This window comes from Patagioenas fasciata, chromosome 6, assembly GCF_037038585.1.
Source record: "Patagioenas fasciata isolate bPatFas1 chromosome 6, bPatFas1.hap1, whole genome shotgun sequence".
Taxonomy (NCBI): Eukaryota; Metazoa; Chordata; class Aves; order Columbiformes; family Columbidae; genus Patagioenas; species Patagioenas fasciata.
In genome coordinates this window covers 31,625,808-31,646,860 of record NC_092525.1, presented here as the reverse complement: position 1 = coordinate 31,646,860, position 21,053 = coordinate 31,625,808, and the positions used below count along the sequence as shown (strand labels likewise).

At 38.0% G+C, this 21,053-nt stretch overlaps 2 protein-coding genes across 12 annotated transcripts in view; one reads left to right on the top strand and one right to left on the bottom strand.

Annotated features, from left to right (window-relative positions):
- Positions 1-11,584, top strand: part of FNBP1L (formin binding protein 1 like) — a 56,593-nt gene extending 45,009 nt beyond the window's left edge. For 4 of the 6 annotated variants that reach the window (XM_071810418.1, XM_071810417.1, XM_071810415.1 and 1 more), the window contains 6 exons: positions 456-614; positions 5,764-5,873; positions 6,457-6,589; positions 7,037-7,131; positions 7,540-7,688; positions 8,090-9,326. In XM_071810418.1, the coding sequence (XP_071666519.1) occupies positions 456-614; positions 5,764-5,873; positions 6,457-6,589; positions 7,037-7,131; positions 7,540-7,688; positions 8,090-8,268 (825 nt within the window). In that variant the 3' untranslated portion in view covers positions 8,269-9,326. The other 2 variants (XM_071810416.1, XM_065842320.2) reach the window with 2 other exon arrangements.
- A 350-nt stretch (positions 11,585-11,934) lies between these two features.
- Positions 11,935-21,053, bottom strand: part of BCAR3 (BCAR3 adaptor protein, NSP family member) — a 108,698-nt gene continuing 99,579 nt past the window's right edge. For all 6 annotated transcript variants that reach the window (XM_065842318.2, XM_065842319.2, XM_071810411.1 and 3 more), the window contains 7 exons: positions 20,843-20,943; positions 18,420-19,060; positions 15,660-15,775; positions 14,670-14,841; positions 14,374-14,497; positions 13,527-13,736; positions 11,935-12,876 (listed from right to left, as the gene is read on the bottom strand). In XM_065842318.2, the coding sequence (XP_065698390.1) occupies positions 12,689-12,876; positions 13,527-13,736; positions 14,374-14,497; positions 14,670-14,841; positions 15,660-15,775; positions 18,420-19,060; positions 20,843-20,943 (1,552 nt within the window). In that variant the 3' untranslated portion in view covers positions 11,935-12,688. The remainder of the gene's footprint in view (positions 12,877-13,526; positions 13,737-14,373; positions 14,498-14,669; positions 14,842-15,659; positions 15,776-18,419; positions 19,061-20,842; positions 20,944-21,053) is intronic.

Genomic DNA, 21,053 nt, shown 5'->3' with positions numbered 1-21,053 from the left:
CGCCATGCAGCCAGTGTGTCAGTCTAGCTTTAGTACACACATCAAGTATATGTTTTGTTTTAGGCATTTGTTTCAGGTTAGCTGGTCGGTCCATCACAGTGGTGAGCGGGAATGCAGAAGCTGCCAGAACAGCTGTGACTAAAGTTGGGCAAAGCAGAACTTCGTGTTCTAAGAAAAGAGACGGGCAGCTTTGGGGATCTTGTTAGGATCTTGTGGAAGTGTTGAGTCCAAAGCGTTCTGAATATTCCTTCATTCTCTGCACCAACCTGTAACTCTGAAGATTAATTAATGACAGAAACCTTTTTAAACCATTACAGTTACAGTGTAAATGTGTCTGGAATGTTACAAGCTGTTTCTGTGTTGGATGGAAATTTTATTTTTGTAAGACAGAATTTTCATTTTAAAATCACTTGGAACATTTGGCTTATTTATTGCTTTCTTTATTTCCACATTAGCCACAATCCCCGCCCCTAACCCCTACTAGTTTATACACATCCAGTACTCCTAATGGGTCCCAGTATCCCATATTCTCCATTGAACCAGTGCATTATTGCATGAATGACATAAAAACAGGGAAGCCCAGAATTCCTTCTTTCAGAAGCCTCAAAAGAGGGGTAAGTTTGATAACAAGTTGAAATGCATGATGGGCTATGAACAGTGTGTTTGTGATGTGGCTTTTCTAATGCTCCTCACCCTCATTATAAGGCTACTTTGTTAAAAAAAAACACTTCAGCTACAAGGTCACTGTTAGGATACTTTGTTTCTTATTATACAGAACTTACCAACAGGTTAATAATAAAATAAAATAGAAATACACTGCATTCCAAATACTTGTGCCGAAAAGGAAGGTGTTATAAAGAGGGTGCTCAGCATGTATTTGATACCTTTCTTCATCGTTGTTCACACTCACAAATGTTTTCCTACCATCATGTAACATATTTTTGCAGTAATTTATCATTGGGTATATAGTCACCACAAAGATTATCTGACACATCAGATGTCTATTTGCTGACTTTTAATTGAAATAATAGTAGTTGTTTACAAGACACTGAACTAAGAAGGGAAAAATTTCATTTCTTTTGTACATCAAATGCTATAGCACATGGTGCTTGCAGATTTTGAAGTACTGATTTTTGAAACATCATAATTTTAATATATTTTCTGATTAATAAATTGTTCTTGTTTGTCCAAGGTCCTTTTGGGTAAAATAATTGAAAAATTAATACCAAATGCCACCTTCTGAGATTTATCAATTCATTCACTAATTTATAGTGGCATATTCTGCAAAAAGAATTTGTTTGGAAGACAAAGAGGAATGTTAAGTGGTTTCCTATCAACATCTATAGCACTAGTGATAAATGTACTGGCACTTCCTTTTTATGTCATTGAAACGTAGGCCGCCCAGTTTCTGTACATTTTATGATATTTATTGATCCAAGTAATGAGATAATTGGATGCATTTGATTACATATAATTCATTATTTTCTGATATTTGAAAATGATATTGACTTGCTGTCTCATGTGTACCAAGAATGGCTCACTACTGTTGACATAGTGTGGAGATCAAAGTACAACGATGTTATATTGCAGTAAGTTAATGATTTAGAGGCTCCCTTGCTGTCATTCTGAAATATAATGAGTTACACTTAAAACTTACTTTCTTTCTCATTAGGTCATGTTGCGGCATCTTATCTCAGGCCCCTAGATATCTTGGAAAGACCCTTTCTACCACCACCATTTTTTAGAAAATTCTTATGGTCCTCTACATAATGATTGAGGACAGTTTTTACTTTCCCTTTCTGAGTCACTTATTTCATAATTTGTTCTGGTCATAAATATAATGTTTCTTCTTTAGTACTTAGTGAGGAACTCTCTGGATTAGGTGGTTGTTGAAATGGCACACGTCTTGATCACACCTCCTTTTTGTTGATCACTAAATGTATTGACACCTTGTAATAACAGGAGTTCTATAACCTCTGGCTGAAGCAAAAGATCATCTCCTAACAACTACAGAATGCTAATGGAAAATGAAACTATATTTTTATTGAACTTTTTAATTCTTGCAGTTCATTGTTCATGTCGCAAAAGTTAATGGATTGAATATAGTAGTATTCCATAAAATTAGCAAGGATCACTAGTATCTTACAGATCTGGATTAACTCAGATATCACACAATATCAAAAAGTTAATATCTGTAAATCTTCAGGATGAAAATCTGATTTTTATATATTTTGAAATTCCTTGCTAGCGTTTTAGCAGACATCACATTATCACATATCGAGTCCTTTTTGACTTGAATATATACTCTAATTCTAATAGATTTGTTTAATCTCATTGATCAGTCTTTATAATGTATCTTTATTCAGTGCCTAATAGTTGCTAGTACCTGATGGTGGTTTCCACAGTTTTGTCCCTGGAAAATCACATCAAAGTGGTACTGACATGCAGAACTACCAAATGGTATTACCTTCGCTGCTGCTTCTACCGAGATTTATCCATGAATTGGTACCGACCAGACAGGAACCACCCTGCTTAGTGTGTTTAACGTGCCCTGCACAAGATTTTCCTCAAGGCACTGGCGATGACAAAACCAGCCTGTCCTCGATCTGGGCTTCATGTGCTCTAGAATAGGTTACTGAAAAAAGGCTTGAGGTGTAAGCGAGCGTACCTGGTTTTGCGAGCGCTGCTGCTACACACTGCTGCTCATCCTTTGAAATCTTAACGTTTCCAGACAGTGCTCATGAGATACCTGTGCTCAGTGCCACTTGATACATAAATAGATGCATCGTCAGCAATGATACGTAAACCTTACTTGTGTCTTCTTGGAAGAATCTTTCTAAAGGGAACAAGAAGTTTATTCTGTAGCCATTTTACATCTTTGGACTTTATTGAGGTTTCTACCAAAGGATCATTTGTCAAGGTGCTTTATTTTCTTCATTGCTAGAAATTCTAATTTTGTGTGTGCCCCAGTCCCTAACAACTGCTGAGGGTCATAAATATGTTGGAGATTTCTATCTCCTAAGTTCCTTGGTGTTCCTCTGGAAAGAGTTATCCGAAGTCATTGAAAAGATACTAGATCTTCTAAATGCTGTGAATGTTAAGCCCAAGATATGATATCTGGCATTCCATGTTTTATTTGCTTCCTCGTAAGGATAAAGTCTTTACTCTTTAAATGTCTTTATTTTTATCTGGACTAAAACATTTCTAGGATAGCAGCTGTTTTCAGAAAGTAAAATTACTAACTTCTAAACTTGAAAATGACCTTTGTTTATTCTAGTTCTCCTGTGATAATAAATACATTGTAAAAATTAAGTTTGTAAAAGCAGTGGTAGTGCACTGATAGCTATAATGAACTAATTATTTGCATATGGCTGACCAGTCCTTCATCATCATCTACTGTTCTTTTGTGCAGTGTTGGCTGTGTGTTTGTTTCTCCTCCTACTATAGAAATTCTTTAGCATATTATTCGAAACACTAAAATTCAAAACCAGTTTAATGAAGTTGTGTATTAGAATTCATAAGTTAAACTACCCGTTATCACCTAGTAATTTTTAAATCAGTAATTCTTAAAGCGGCATTTCTGATTATTCTATTTTGCTTTTGTGATCACAGTAAATATAATTTTATAAATTAAAATTTTAATCATGAAGTAATCTTTTAAAGATACATTTTTAGGCATTAATCATTTTGTAACTGGTCATTGCATGTGAATAATTTCCCGTTTCTTTCTGTTTTCAAATGAACTGTGCAGTGGTCGGTGAAGATGGTAAGCCCGTGTGCTGATCTGTCTGCTGTACTTCTGCTAAGATAGCATGAAAGTAATCTTATGACAGTGTTTCCATATCATAACTGCTTTAAGTCAGGTGCTGAAATACATCTTCAGATTTTCCACTCATATGCACAGTCTTCTTAATCATCCATGCTTAATGTAAAATAATTAGACTTGCAATCTGGCTGCAACTGAGTCTGTCATTTTTGAATTTTAGGGGTGACCAGTATTCACGAGTTGGTCTTGGTGGAAATACTTGGTGATTTCTCTTTGCAGGGAAATGGATAAGGCAGCATAAAATAGGTATATGAAAAGATTATAAAAAATGTGCAAAGGAGAAGTATTGAATACTGCAAAATTCACTCCTTTGAATTCAACCAAAACATCACAGGGGAGGATGATCCTGTATCCTTAGAAATATTAGAAAGCTGTTACATTAAATGAAAACCACACCTTAATTAATACCGTTGTTTTGCAGAGTAAGTCAGTAAAAATTCAGGAAAAGACCTCTGTTCTTCTGATGATTGCTGGTTTTAACTGTCCTGTAAGGAAGAATGATTCAGAGGATGTGATTGTCTTTTTGTTTCTTTGTAGTATGTAAAAGCACCTGAAAGGATTTTAATTATTTTTTTTTCCTCCAGAAAGAAACACTCCTGCTTTATTTTGGAAACATCATATCTTGATTTCCCTCCTTTTGTGTTGTGTTGTATACTCTTCTTTAAAAGCAGCGAGATTATGATTTTACAAGTGCAAAAGAACCAAAAAGTTGAGGGGCAAGAGGAGCTTGAGAGGAAGAGGGGGTATTAGAAGAAGCTGAGCCTAAGGCTGCTCGTGGCACCATCTTGACTGTCAAGTTTCCTCTTGCCAGAATCAATGCTGTCCAGTTGGTTTTGCCTCCACAGGGGGTACTGTGAGGGCAAGTGGGTTTCTTGTGCTGAAACCAACTTTCTTAGGCAGTGAGGACACAAAGAATGTAACTTAGCTCCCTGCTAGTGAGACATGTACCAGTGTTCCTTCTTAACACCAGTTGTGTCTGTCACCCTGAGGGGAAGACTTTTCATAATGAAGTTACAATATATGTAAAAATGTCTTCCCATGCTTTTCACACCCAGGTCCTTCATCCTGTTTATAATCTTGGCACAAGTTTGCAATCAAACCTTTGCAGATTTGGACTCATAACAATAAGCGGTGTGGGGTTTGTTTGTTTTGTGTTTGGGGTTTTTTGTTGTTTTGGGTTTGTTGTTGTTTAATAAAAAATTTAAGAAGTTTGAAAGGAGGACGTTGTTTTCCCCATGGAAATGTCATTTTTTATAATGAAAAAGATGAATTGGAATATTTGAGCAAGTTTTCATTGAGACTAATGAATTTAATGTTAATGTTATAAAGGCTTTTCCTGTGCTCTGAACTAGTTTTACTTGAGGTAAAATGCATCAGAACTTCCTAAGAACTTTGCAGTATCTTTGCGAGTAAGATTGCTGAATTTCTAGGAGAGAACTATAATACTACTGTGGAATGAGGATCCAAAATGTAGTATTTTTCTTTTGATAGCATCCAAATCGCCATAGAATACACACTCCAGAGACAGAATCAGTTATATATATGTTATGGTTATATACACATCTTAGATTTTTTTTTTTTTTCTGAAATTGCTCTGTAGTAATTAAATTCTGTACTTTCTAAACCTGCTTTAAGTGCAGTGGATACAAGAGTAGGTACCTAGCTCACCTTTTCAGAAAAATCATTAAGTCTACAAATTTTGACTGACATTGGTGAGCCAACTGTTACAGGAGGCAGAAAGAACCTTGAATGAGTGAGTACCATCTGGCAGCAAGAACATGCATTTATTCTGTTGTGGCCCTTTATAGAGCTGTGTGTCAAGTAGAGGTTTTCAGAAGGTCCATCCTGCTTCCAGTGAACTCTGTCCGTCTGTGGGTATGTCAGTTCAGCTGTCCTAATAGTGCGTGTCGCTTGTTCAATAGTATTTCTACTTGCAGGGCCCTGCACTAGAAGACTTCAGCCATCTCCCTCCAGAACAAAGACGCAAGAAACTGCAACAGAGAATTGATGAACTCAACAGAGAACTACAGAAGGAAACAGACCAAAAGTGAGTGCATTTTTTGGAGTTTTGTTGTGATTCTTTCTCTGTCTGTTTCTTTTGAAGTTCCCTACCTAAGCCAACAGTGCTGCTAGTCCAGGCTATTAGAAAGCATTTTTTGGTTCATGGTTTATTGTATGTAGGATCTGTTAGCGGCGCTTCCTTCTGCATTACTGTAATATGCATTTTGATGCTGTCCATGCACAGGAAATATTGGATCTAAAAGCATGCATTATAAAAAAAGAAGTCAGTGCATAGGTCTGTTGAGCAAGAGGGCTGCAACTTAGAGAAGAACACTATTAATATTTAGGGAGTTGTGTATAAGAAGCAGTATGGGGAAACAGTATTGAGACTGGATAGAGAAGAGTCAACAGCCAGAGTCCTTGTGTGCAACACAAGAAAGGAAGGCAAAGTGCTGAGGTGACAGAATGGGAAAAAGATTGAGGTGTGGTGTGCGAAGCAGTAGTACTTCATGTCTGTGTGTAGTATCTAAACGTGGGTCAGGATCCCTCACACATAAACATTAATTTTAATGAATCAGTGGAGATGAATGTAATTTTTATACTTATTGATGGGTTTTGTATATTTTCAGAGATGCTCTCATCAAAATGAAGGATGTTTATGAGAAAAATCCCCAGATGGGTGATCCGAGCAGTTTGCAACCAAAATTAACTGAGACTATGAGCAACATGGACCGTCTTCGGATGGAAATACACAAGAATGAGGTTAGACTCTAAAACAATTCTGTGGAAAATGTAAATGAGTGGTAAAATTGTAGTTTGTTTTATGGGTTAAAACACTCGGAAAAACAATTTAAGAAAGTACTCCTGATACCATTTTGGTCAGGTGTCATATTTTCAAGTGTGTTCATCTAGCTAGAATAAGGATGAACATTATTAAAGCTGTAAACTGTTTAGAAGAATGTCTTATTAATCACTTATTCTGAAGTTCATATGCGAGTGAAGATTATTCTTTTTCCTTAACATTAGTATGAAGTATAGGATAGGTTCATACTTCATGTGAAGTAATTATGAGCTTTCAGATGTGAATGCAGCCTCTGCGTGGCTGTGTACTGACAAATAAACTGCATGCAGTTAAGTGCATTTGTTAAACGGTGTTTACTGGTTTAGAATTGGTTTATTTGACACCAATATTTGTCTTTTTTCCCCAAGGCCTGGCTCTCTGAAGTTGAAGGTAAAGTCGCGGCCAGAAGCGACAGGCGGCACAGCAGTGATATCAACCACCTTGTAACACAGGGCAGAGAGAGGTCACTATTCTATCTCTACTGCTTATATCTTACGCTACAGTCAGTCCATCACTTTTACAATTAACTGTAGACGATGGTTGTTACTTAACTACTGAAAGTTTATGTCCTTCTAAAGGGAAGTATTACTGGTTCTGAATTCTAGACATCACTTCATGTCATTATGGTAACATTAAAAAACAGCGAGTCTTATCAAAACACCTACTTGTTAAATAGCAGTACCTTTTAAAGCTATCTTACTCCATTGCAAAAGCCTTATCCAGTTTTCCAAGTTCTATAGAAACAGGTATGTCAAATTTATGTTTGTTTTGTAGCAGAATTCAGTCATCACCCTTTCTGCAGTTCCTGTATGTTCTGAGTTTTAGCATACGGAACTCTGAGGAGTCCTCATCCTCTGTCCTTGCATTATAGCCCTGAAGGGAGTTACACGGATGATGCCAATCAGGAAGTTCGAGGCCCACCGCAGCAACATGCACATCCAAATGAGTTTGATGATGAGTTTGAAGATGACGATCCATTACCAGCGATAGGACATTGCAAGGCAATATATCCATTTGATGGTAAGATTAACAACATGCACTGTGATTCCTTCAGTATAAGGCAACTTGACTGTAAGATATGGATTATTTGTTATAGAGAAGACGGGTGAAATGATTTAAAGTAAATTAAGTTGTATGAGCAACTAGTTGCTCACAAGATCACTGGAGGTATTTTATAAATCACTGTAATTCATGAGCAGTACTTTTGTGCTGTTCTAAAATAAATATTAATACAGCTACTGGCAAATATTCAGCTTTACAAGTTGAACTAGGTTTTTGTCTGTAAGCCTGTTTGGCTATATGTTCTTGTGCACAGATTTTTGGTTCTTTCCATTTATATATAATTTGGAAAAAGATGGGAAAAAGATGACTTGAAATTCTGAATGAACATTGAGACTTCTTTGCCTCTTGTTTTTTCCCAGGTCATAACGAAGGCACTCTAGCAATGAAAGAAGGGGAGATTTTGTACATTATTGAGGAGGACAAAGGAGATGGGTGGACAAGAGCTCGAAGACATAATGGAGAGGAAGGCTATGTGCCAACATCATATATAGATGTAACGCTAGAGAAAAACAGCAAAGGTGCAGTAACCTATATCTAACAGTAAACTGGCAGCTTTCAGTTGTACATTCCCCAGGGAAAATAGTGGAAAAACAGTAAGTTACACAGGTTCATGGAAAACGTTTGAATATCAGAAGTCAGCAATGGTCTGTTGTTTGCAATGTGAGTTTGCCATAGTTTTTTTCAGAGATGACCACATTAAATTATGCATCTTACGCTGGTCTGTAATTTTGACCAAAGTCTTCTGCTCAGTTTAACTGACTTTGTGTTCCTGCTTTAAAAAATCACTAAATCCAATTCAGCTATTTCACTGAAAAAGACGAGGTTTCCTGATTGTTCTATAGAACATACTTTGTTTTTATAGAGAACTGAAAAATTACTTAGTTTTAAAGATCTCTCAGATTTAGCGTTGCCACTTATGACTTAAACTATATACTTAAAACAGAGGGGTTTTTCCTGTAGTAACTAACTGAACCCAGTTACTGAAAATTATTTAATTTCCTTCCGTAGCAAATACTTGGCAGCTTTCACTTCTTAAACAGGAAAATGTTTTCTGATTCTGAAAGCTCAAGAAAAATACTCAGGAAAAAACATTATGATTAAGAAGGACAGAAAGTCCACTGACCTGCCTCTCTCCTTCCTTTTCAGTACTTGTAATGTAGAATGTTGTGTATTGGACACAAATTCATTGTTTTAACTCTAGATACCGTGAACAAACAAAAAAGAGACCACGTGTAATGCTCAATGTGTTACTGAAACCTCTCTCTGCTCCTGAAAAGGGAATGATTTTATATTTTTCATATGTGCCTGTAAGCTAAGTCTTTTAATTGTGTCATGTTTAGTGTGAAATCAAGGTCATAAATGTACAGTAATTCCCTCACTGTTAAATCACTGAGGACTGGAAACTACATTGCACTACCTGATTACTAGGAAAAAAAAATCTAATCTAAAACCTGTGGCTTGTATTTCTAATGAGAGTTTGTGGAATTAAGTACAAGGCTAATGCACAGCCACTGAGACTGGCCTGTTAGAACTGAGCACGCTTCTCTGTCTTCTAAAGGCCTTCAGTAACTTTGTTCTTTTCTTTTTCCTCTTGGACTGCAGGTTCCTGAAGCGGGTTTCTGAGAAAATGGGCGAGATCTTGAAGGAGGAGGTTACATGCAGCTGCTGGGGGGGTGGGAGGGTGTGGGGTAGTAGACTGGGAGGCCCAAGGGGAAGAGCTAGTTGCATGAATGCATGCAGACATACATTTAGTCACTAACATCTTAGCACCTCCATACATAGGTAAGGATGTATTACAAATTCTTCAATTTGTACAGGAAAAGAGAGTTCCACTACCACAGTAAAAAGGCTACTGCTCCTAAAATTGCTTTATTTTCATTGTCCTAGGTTGTCCCAGATGCACAAACTATATTTTAGCTTGTGCTATGTTCTGACTATCTCAATTATGTTATTTTCCAACTCATTTTAATTGGCAGTCATTTAGAGCCATACGTCAGTTATCAATCTGCCTGTGCCACCTCCATGCTCGCCCTTAACCTCCTCCTGCATGCCTAGGACAAGTCAGGCATGTCTGCATAACACTTTGCCATCATTGCTTGTCTTATTTTGTAACAGATCATTTTGTTTAAATATCTTCAGCACTAGAGTTTCATCCCAGTATCCATGTATGCTGCTATAACTCTACCACTGCAACCATCATTACATTCCAGTTTTTGACATAACTGATAAGAGACCATAATGTATTTGTCTTGTTTTGGGGAAGTAAAATATATCTCAGCTCTAGCCTACAATGCAATCAAGAGAAACTCCTAGAACTGTGGTCCATCTTCAGCACTTCAGTAACCTGTTGTGAGCACTGAAAAACCAGAACACCACCAGAGAGATTCACCACTGCAAGCTAATGACTGTTTTCAGAAGTCAACCACTTGCAATTCAAATGCTGCCTTAAACTAGAGTGCCTAAATCTGTTGTTTGCCAACACTACCACTTACAGTATCCCACAAAGGGCTTTGTGTCTCAGCTCTTTTCACAGTGCTGCAGCTGCTGAGGTAGCCACGGTAGGTGTTTTCTAGAGCTCTACTTTACTGGATACATGGTGCATGATGAATTTTATACATTGAAACGTGTATCTCTTCATTTGACTTTATATTTTTAAAATATTTTTTATGGAAACTGTCTTTTAGTTTTTCCGCTATGAAGTTCCAACTTTAATTACTGCAGTGCTAGTCCATTTCCAGGTGACGCTTCATTGTATGGACCAGTTGAAATTTGAGTGATACTTCGTAATGATCTATGTGCACTTTTACTTGTAAACAATTGAAATTTGGATATGTTTATACGTGTAAATATAGTTGTCTGCAGTGCCCCTATTGCTTATGTTGTCTTGCCTCCCATTTGTGGTTCTATTAAAAAATACATAATATCTGATTTATTAGGGTGATATTAGGGTGAATTAGACTAGACTAGAGATGTTGGGGGGAGGGATACTTGTATCAAGGCAAGCTTATCGACCCAGCCACCTGCTGTTCAGGGAAATGAAATAATAATCAAAACATCCTGTTTTTCTGGGGTCTGAAGCAATATTTGGATGCAGCAGTGCTGGATTCTTTTTAATTTCAGTGTTATTAGGAACTGTACTACCAGTAAAACTGATTTGAGTGACTTGCGTAGAGGTTTCTTCCTTTTGTTACGTATACCACTATTACACAGCTTGACCTAGTGTATTATGGGGGCTGTTAAACTCTAAAGTTTAGATTTTTGGAGCTTGTATACAGGGTTATTTATATAATAATGTGACATTACTCAATACTGACAAAACTACTTAGGTAGTTTTTTGGGTTTGGGGTCTTTTTGGGGGGCTGTTGGGGTTTTTTTGGTTTTTGTTTTAAAATCTAGTGCTTTTTTTATTTTAAAGTTAGAGAAAAGGAGGAAATGTGATCTGTGTATTTTCTGCTAAAGGGCCTGTGGTTTGCCTGGCTAACAGCCTTGCAGGTCAGTAATAACACTTCCTGGTAAAGGACTAAATGTTCTTTTCACGCTACTGTTTGTTTTTCCAAAACCAGGATTTGCTTCCTTTGGAGGCAGGTTGCTTTCACGAGGGATAGTGCAACTTGTATGAGGGTTATTAAAGATAGGGGGGAAAAAACATTTGTACTTGCACAGCTAGTTATAAATCACTTATTCTAAAATTCTGAATGTGAGTTGTCTTAAAGAATCTTACACTTTCCAGTAATTTTTAATCCTTTTTTTGTGCACAAGTTGATTTCCTAAATGTTAAATGCTTTGTTTAAAAATAGTGTTCTCTGTTGAGAATATTTTCATGGAATAAAAAAATCTTTTCATGGTCTAAGTAACTAGCCTTCCCTATTTGTCTTCTGTTAAGATTGACAGGGAGACTCACAGCGTGAGGTCTGTAATCTCTTGTTATGGTGGCAGAACCTCTGCTGTGATTGTAGATGGGCGGAATAGATAATTCCACGTTGGTGTCAGTTTTGTTGTTAGCCTACTCAAATACTTTCAGTTGCTGCAAGTAACATCTCCCTCCAGAAGTATGCTTCCTGACAATGAGCACATAGAGCTCTAACCTCTGCTAAAGCAGTCTTTACTATATAAGCACCATACACGCTGATTTTCCGTGAAAAGTGCTAACAGCTTATGTTTTGCCTTCATTCAAGGGAAAAAAAAATCCGACTTACCAAAGTGATTGACCTTGTAAATGAAGCAAGTTTAATATATACATACACGCACATTTACTCATACCTGAAAGCATTTTAATGATCTGGATTGTTTGCTCTTGCCATTTTATCATTCATTCCTGGCAGCGTAGTTGTTGTGCAGGCTCCAGAAAAAGCCAAAATACTACAGATGCTGTCTTGAAAAAAAAATGTAAGTTGTCCCAACACACACACAACTAATTTTCTACTTTCATAGGTGCAGTGATATTTGAGCATTCTGTTGTGGTCACAAATAAAGGATCATTTCTGCAACCTGCAGTAGTTCTGCGATCTGCAAATTATTTTGCATAAAGATACAGTTTAATTTACCATTCTATGTACAATGTTTCATATTCATTAAAGTAATATTATACAATAAATTTTCTGCAATGTCACATACTTAATCTATCATTTTATTTACACTATTTGCTACATTTTAATATTAAGATGCCAATGCCCTTATTCCTAGGCATTATCAAAATATTGCAACTCTAGGGAAATACAGAAAGCTGTAAGACTATCTTACAGGGATAACCTATCTGTTTAAAGGGATCATTAAATGTCTTGGTGACACAGTAAATAAATAATTTGTTGAGAAATCAGTAGTTTTAAAACAAGTGTGCATTGTGCAGTTTAAAGTTCTAAACATCTTGTGAAATGCGGGAAGTTTGTGCAGTATCAAATCGCCAAAAGAAAAGTAAAAGGTTATTTCAAGTATGTAATTTAAATTGTGTTTACAGAGTCTTATATACTTAATTGTTCCACCTGCTTCACTGAAGGAGGTTCCAGTTTTCGGGAAAGTGCAGTTAAAATCTGGCTGAATTTCTCATATCTTTCATTTTGATTAACTTGTGCTCCTTTGCTGCCCCAGAGCAATCTCATTTGAAATTCTGTCTTGAAGATTTCACTCATCTCTTCATCTGGCTGGAAACCTAGTAAGTAAAAAGAATACAACAATATCACCATCAGCAAGTTTTTTATTCAGAAGAAAGGGCTTTTAAACTGCATTCCATCCATCCAAATAAGAGGAGCATTAGTGTACTGGGCTCATTTTGCACAACTTTAACAAGCTAGTCAAACAGTGAAAATCCTTTCCATCTGTACATTCTAGTGGCACACAAATGGCTGTGGGGACACAGGGACAGGCTATCCTTTGCTCAGTTCTAATGACCTAGAATTGTCATTATAGCCTGATCTTAATTACTGATGTACATGTGCTGCCTGCAGAAATACTTACACTCCTTTTTCCTCCTTCAGCTTTTTCACTGCAAATTTAAAATAACAAAGTCACATTATTAGCATGTTGCTTTCTGGCTGCAAGTGGTCAAGATCTCAATTGCTCAAACAGCACTATGTTTAGCAAAAATGTGTGCTCTAATGCTTACTGGAGAACTATAGTGATGACAAATTTATTGTCAGCTTTTAAATAATACTGTTGGCCCTTGAGCTTCCTGCAGGACATCTGCTACTATCTCAACTCCTACAGAAGAGAAGAATTTCTTGCACTGACTTAGGTGGAGACTTTATTCTTCAGACATATCCCACACACTGTTAATGTGCAGCAGTTTGTCCCACTCCCTACCTTCCAGCATCTGTTCTGCAGTCAGGCTGTACATTTCTGCATTCTGTGCTATTTGACGTGCTGTGGCCAAGTGCTTGAGCATTATTTCACAGCTTTGGTCACTGCTTTCCCACAGGTCCATGCCTTCAAAAACAACGGCTTGTCGCTCCATCAGGGTAACAAGAGGCATCAGCAGGGGCACTGTTATGTTCTGTGGCGCACCGGCAGTCTCTGGTGTAGACAGTAACAAGTAAATTATAACAGACATTTAAAAATGTGCCAATTGAAGAAGATTGTAACTGCAATATTTGTTTCACAATTGGAAACTACTCTTTGTTTGCCATCTTTTGAATTAGCTCCTTACCTCAGTTACACATCCTACCAGTTTCCAGTGAACTGGCTGGGGGAGAAGGCCAAGACAAATTAGTGTTGGGAAACTGTATTTGCTACAGGAGAAAGCTCTGCTGAATTACTAGACAGTGGCACAGAGATTTTAATCAGGTTTCAAATCTGAGTCATTAAATGTTGTGAGGCTAAACCATATTTATTCTCTACCCATTCTCTTAGAGAAATGTTTTCTCCCCCTTGCCTGCCTTTGGGATGGCGCAGAGCATTTCAGTTTATGCTCCAAAAAGAGGGAGGGTGGGTTTGCGCAGAATGTTAAATTCCACATGGGTACATACTGATGTTTGGATGGCAGACAGTCTCCTTTGGTTTCATTGTCTTATACTGCATTATATAAGTTCACATAGTCATTTTAATATATGGTGCACACCTATTGAAATAGCAGCTGCCTCATAGGCCTATACAGGAAATCAGCAATGGGAGAGTTAAGAGGCTAAATAGAAAACAGTGTCACTATACTCACTGCTCCACTCATCTTGTCCTTCATGCAAAGCTTTGCTGAACGGCTTCAGCCGTTTTTCATACATAATGGCAGTCTGGGTATAACGATGTCTTAGAGAGGTCCAGGTTTGTTCTAACCTAGTGACCTGTTCACACAAAACAGAATACCAATTATTGACTATAGCAATTCACAGGAAAAGTACACTGCTGATGAGAAGGTTGTTGTTCTGATGATCTCTCTAGTCTTGATGAAATTGCATAAATTAAATAAACCAAACTTCTCTATATTTTGGAAAGTAAAGACAAACAGATTTTTACCTGTGGCATTTCCAGTGCTTTCATAATGGCAGAAAATGCATATAAATCCCCCAGTGAGTCCTTCAGCTCCACTGCCACTTGGATGATCCTGTTTAATGTTGCGGCTCTATCTTCTACATTTCCTGTGCAACCCAAGATATCCACAGCTATTCCTATAGCCATGGTATTATGCCTGCCAGTGAAACAATTCAGACTACCGGTTACAAACTATTAAATTAATAATAACATTATGCTGTACATATGTTCAGGGAAATAAATTTAAAGATATATTTAAATATCTTGGTGTGGCCAGCAAACTTAGCAACTTAATTGTATCGAGAGCAGTAATGCCATTATATGCAATATATATACAATGCCTTTGAATTTTTGTTTTAATAAATTTTCCTAAAGCATTACTGGTATATAAAATTCTGCTCAAGCAATGAATGAACGAACACGTAAAGGAAAATTGTCCCAATTCTCTTTGCCCTCTGCACCTAAATTTCAAGCAACCAAACTACTGAAATCTGAATCAGAGAAGCAGAAAAGCTAGATCAGGGTAGAAGACCCTAATTGTTCCCCCTTATGCAGAGGTTTCACAGAAAGCTTTGCTGATCACTTTTTATTTTACTAGATCCTCTGTCCTCTTCCCCAGTTGCATTAGACTACTACCTTCAATCTCTTCCACAAACATTCTCAGCTAGATTATAGGTCCCCTGAGCTTTAGTTTAACTGAGCTCTGAAAGGAGAGCTGAGGGTGTTCAGCAGCTCTAAGGCCCCTGCTTTCAATGCAATTCCCCTTTCCCTGTATTACATGTATGGAGTTGATCCATCACCTTAAGGAATTTCTCCTATGCAAAAAGAAGTTAAACACCATCTCACTAAATTATCTTCTGTACACATGAGTTCAGAAAACGTGCGGGAAAGCATTCTTTGAGGAAGTGTAGAGTACAATTTAGCAATGCTCTGATCTGGGCATCTGCCTTAGAAATGAGTAACAGGAACATCTACCTTTCAATTAGGTCAAGGCGCAGTTGATGCCCGTAAGGCAAGGTAATCAGTTCAAGACCAGAGTTCACTCCCATAATCCTCCTCATCTCTTCAGAAACTTCTAGTATCCTTGCTACCTGTGATATGCAAAAATTTGTGCATGAGTTTTGAAACGTAACTTATTTAAAAAGAAAACAAAACCTAGCCATGTAGAAGTCCTCCAAGTTAGTGCAGGGCATACAGAGCTAAGTGCAGAGCATGCAACATCAGAATACAGTCATCTAAGAAAAAACTAGATTAACTTATGCGCATTCAGTGCATAACATAAAACGACTAATAAAATATTTTTGTGTGTGTGATTGAGCCATCAGAAGACATATAGAAAGTTGTGACCAAAATGCTTTATCAAACTTCTATCCTTCACTTTCAGAAGGAAATTAATAATGCAAGCTCCAGGAAATGTGGGGCTCTCTTGGCCTGGTTCTTGTCAGGGTGGCACAGCTCTTTGGCCTTCAAGGTGTACCCATTTGCTTTGGTGCCTTATTTCTAAACAGACGACTGCTCAGAGTGTTTCTGATTACAGCACATGGCCCTCACATAAAGGTTAATTAGTAAAAGGACTTAAAGGAGGACACTGAATGGTGAGTGCCTAATTAAGTCAGTATGCGAAAACTGACACCCTCACCAATTTGTCTTTCCTTTTTAAACATACAGAATTAGCTACTGGTTATATCAATAACAATTATATATGCTAATTACAAGCGAAACCACATTAATACTGTAAGGCAAGATTATCTGCTGGTTTAAGGCCTGTATGTTGAGACATTTACAAACCAATCAGCCTGCTATTTCTGATACACCCTTTCTTGGTTATGAAAAGACATACAACATTTAGCATTGTAGAGAAACCTGTTTCACTTCTAGAGACGCAGGAGTGATTCGAAGCCCCTGGAGACACACTGATTGCTAATCCTTCATCACAAAAAGCCCTCTCAGGCATGCAAGTGGCAGATATTCACTCCATCACTCACCATATGGTGCTTCGGTCGCTATTAGAAATGTCATTCTTTAAAAGGCAAACTGAGCTACTGATGCCACATGAGAAGACCTACAAACTCCAGCCTTATCACAGATCTGCGTACAAAGCGTTTGTTCTGGCCCAGTTCACATGCCAATCTCATTGTATCACGCAGTTCTTATCACTCGCAATTGCATACAGCAAGTTACCAACGAATTACAGTCATTGGCTCTCAGCACTGTGAGATGGAGATAAAATAGACTTCTCTACATGTCCCAGCTAGTTACTGTTCTTTCTCTAAAATCCAAAAATCTGTAACACTCCAGTGACTCTTAAGTAATGGTAGAGGCTCCCACACAAATAGCAGCAGGCCAGTTTCCTAGGCCCTATTCCAAACTTTACAGGATTTAAAATAAGGACACTAAAAATGAGCTAATTAAATATATATATATATATATGAGAGAGAGAGAGATAGATAGATAGATAACACCCCTTACTAGTTGTCTAAGGGTTGCATATCCAATGCTTTCAAGCAACATGCTCTTTTAACAATATATTAAAACACATTCTGGTTATTCTTATTAGGTTGAAGGAGGAAAAGGTGAATTTTGGAACTGAAATGTTGGAGAATGCTGTTCCTACTCCTAGAACAACAGTAAAGAATCCACAGTCTCTCACTTCTGAAAAGACCAAGCAGTTGTGGAGCCGAGTATTTCTGAGTCACCACGTCTGCATGAAGCCTCACTTGGCAGCAGCCAACAGTGGTAGTGAGGAGAAAAGCTGTGCTGGCTGTTGGCAGGAGCCCAGCAGCTGGCAGGGACTGACACACATCCCACCACCCCCTTCCCAGAGCTCTGGGAATCGGGCAGCAGCACCAGGGAAGTGCCACAGACACATTTCTTCTGGAGCAGCATCACCAGCAACATGGTGCAGGTTCAACTACAGTTGCATTTCTTTTATTACAGAGTCATCACCTCTTAAGGAGATTAATTCTCCCGTCTTTTCATATTACTGATGCAACAGCTGATCTCCAAGCCCTGACAGCTGAACAAAGTCTACATTGTGAAAAATAGTTCTTTGTGGTTTTATATCTTCCTAAACAATTCCACTAGCAATACAGTTCTCTCAAAGGAGAGAAGTGCAGAAGTCCTGATCGCTATTTTCCTACACCACCTATCCAGCTGTAAGGCAGAGACTCAGACAAAGACTAGAAGAGCAGCTAGTTTTACAAGTTTAAACATATTTAGTTCCATTGAATGTCTTATGGCCAGCCATATGGCAACCAGGTAATGTCTGGCTACTCCTCACTCTTGCAAACTAACTAGCTATTTCCTGTCATGAGTAGCTCTTTCCACAGTGGTTTCCAGCATAGATAGCCCTTCCTTGCGTATAGGACAAAGGCTGAATCACAGATATACAGAAACTGATCAGGGATTAAAAAGATGTATGGAACACTGAGAATTTGAGTCCAAAGTCAAGAATGGTCTGAGACCTTTAGTCCAAAGGGTTTGTTAATATTCTTGTTCTTCAAATGGCGGAAAAAAAAAAACCCAAACAACCCACAACCAACCGACCAACCACACACACACACAAAAACCTCAAACAAAGGCACCAAAAAAACCTCCAAACCCACAACCTAAAAATTCCTGCAAGCAAGGCAATACATTTATTACATCAGCTGTAAATCTACCTATCAATCTTTTCAAATCATTTCTTTAAAATGTCTAAACTTGTACAACATAACATGCAAGAGATTTTTTTACCTTGCAGTCCATCCTAAGAATATGCTGTGCAATAATCTTTGGATTGTTGTTGGTGAAAAGCTCCTTAACTCTTCTTAACATTGATGTTTCCAATGGCTTGTTTTCAGGAGGAAGTAGTTTGGATTCAAAATCATTTGGTCTAAAACTGGACACCGTCTCAAAAACAGGTACAGAAAAGATGCCGTCTTCCTCAGCCAACTCCGTTGAAGCTTCTAAAGGATCTGCAGGGTTCATTGGAGAGTCATCTTCCAGGATCAAATAGTTTGTATCCGAGTTCCTGAATGAGTGTGTTCCCCTCTCCTTTCGTGTCAGATGTTCCACATAGTTGTTTTTCTGACATAAATATTGTTTTGTTGATGCAGGATCTCTGGCAGGGCTGAGTTCACAATAGTGTTCTTCTGAACTGTGGGAAGCCAAAGGAGAATCTGGGCACTTCATCAGGAGTGCTTTGCTGGGTTTAGGTGGGGGCTTTGGACAGAGCTGACTGTCTGATCCTCTCAGAGCCTCCCCTACTTGTGACTCAGAGGTGACTTTCTGAACAACTGTGGGGCTTAGAGAAGGTTCACTGCCTGTTCTAAATGCAGGAGAGCTTGGACAGGAGTCTGCATCTGCTTCAGGCAACTGAGATGGACGTCGTGAACCTGCAGGGGGAAAACAATAGTTCAGAAGGCAAAAACATATACAGTTCCTGATTTCTATCCCAGGGTTCATATCTTAACGCTTTTTCCTGAGGAAAATATTGTCAGATCATGTAAATTATTTGCTCACAAAAATGTACATGAAATTATATTTTGAGGAAGGAGCTAGCCATCAAATTCCATTCACTTGATGATTCTCCCAAAATCACAAAGACACAGAACAGCTGCACTATAATATTATTCTGTGGTAATGCTGACAATAATTCCAATCCCTGCTGCATGAATAGGCTATACTGTCAGAGCTGGATAGTCTCCATGGCTTGGAATAGGAGGTTTCTTTGTAACCTGATCTAGGTTGTTAAAACAGAAACTTCCAGCCACACCACCTAAAGATGAGTCATTTCTGAGAACGACAAGTTTGAGATGAAAGAAAAGCTTCCCAAAGTCAAGTCTGAACCTGCAGTGAGGTATGGAAGGAATGAATTTCAGGGATGCTAATCTTTTTGCTAAACAGTAGATGATTTGAAGAGCTGGATAAACACATCCATATACTTCCGTGTATTTATGCCTCCTCCTATACTCATTGCATATGCAAACCTCTGCATCCAATAAACAACTGAACCCTGAATTAGCCATTCCCAATCTGCAATTTTCAGTGCATTTGCTGGGATCTACAGTGAAGTGGCCAGTTGCATCATGTGGACTTTACTGCTTGTTTCCAGCTGACTCTCCATGTATGCAGACAACAAAATCTGCAATTCACAGCCTGTTGCCACTCCTAAGCAATATGAGACCAGAACCTGATCGGAGGACCCTATGACAAAACACACAGCAGTACTCTTCAGGTTAACTGTTACAGTACCAAAATAAAAGTTTTTGCAGCAGTGGACTGGAATAGAATAATCAGTTCAATTACAGATGGACAGAAATTTGTCTCTCTATCAAAATACAGTCCCAATATACTCACAAATACTTAATATTATCTTTGTCTTGAAAAGTCTTTCCACAATAGGCACTATAAATTTTAACAGCTACTGTATTCTAAATTACTAGCAGGCCTGGAAGTCAAACACAAGAATCTGTCCACATGGGAACAGATGAATCATTGCAAGATTCCTTATACATTGTGTTTCTTTGGAAACAATTGCTTAAACCTCTGAAGAATCTGAGAAAGAAAAAGCCATGATCAACAACTGATCAAACAGTGGTGTACCTTGTATCACTATAGGAAGGCAGTGGAACCAGACAGCAGAGAAAGTATTGAAAAGGAATGAATACCAAAAGAGATGGGGGAGGACAAAGAGATTGAGACAGAAGGACAGAACTGACTCCAAAAGCCATGGTAGTGCTTCTGCTGATGAACACTACATCTGCACACTTTATCCTAAAAAAAAGCAGTTACCAGGATTTCCATGAAACACCACTTCTACTTAATAGACCTGTCAGAATCACATGAGTGAAACAAGTCGGTTCTTGTAACGCAGAAGTGAGAAAACGTAATGCTGTCAAAAAGGATATTCATGCCAACTGTAGCTGTCATTTTTTCAGTGTGGAAACCTGCTGAGTTGTGTGCTAACGGTACTCAACTAGCTGTTGCATTGTAAATAAAAAACCTGTTCCAGTGACTCAAAGAACAAGCAGTATGCTAACACAGCTTATGCCAGCCATTAAATATAGCAGTGGATACAGTACTCAGAACTCTCAGTCTCCCTTTGGTCTGAAGCCTAACAGACTACCCGGGAACACACAGATTCTAAGTGTGAAACATTTAATTCCAAAACATACCTATTAGCAGATAGCTCTCTGACTGGTGAGTCTTTAGAGGGAATCTCTTCTCCAGAACATGGTCCAAACTAGCTGGCTGGCTACCACTTTTTTCTTTGTTTCTACAGGAAACAAAAGTGCAAACAAAAACATATCAATATATCCAACACTCATACATACCTAATTGCCAGAATATATCATAACCAGGACAAGGATTGTTAGCTTTTCACTT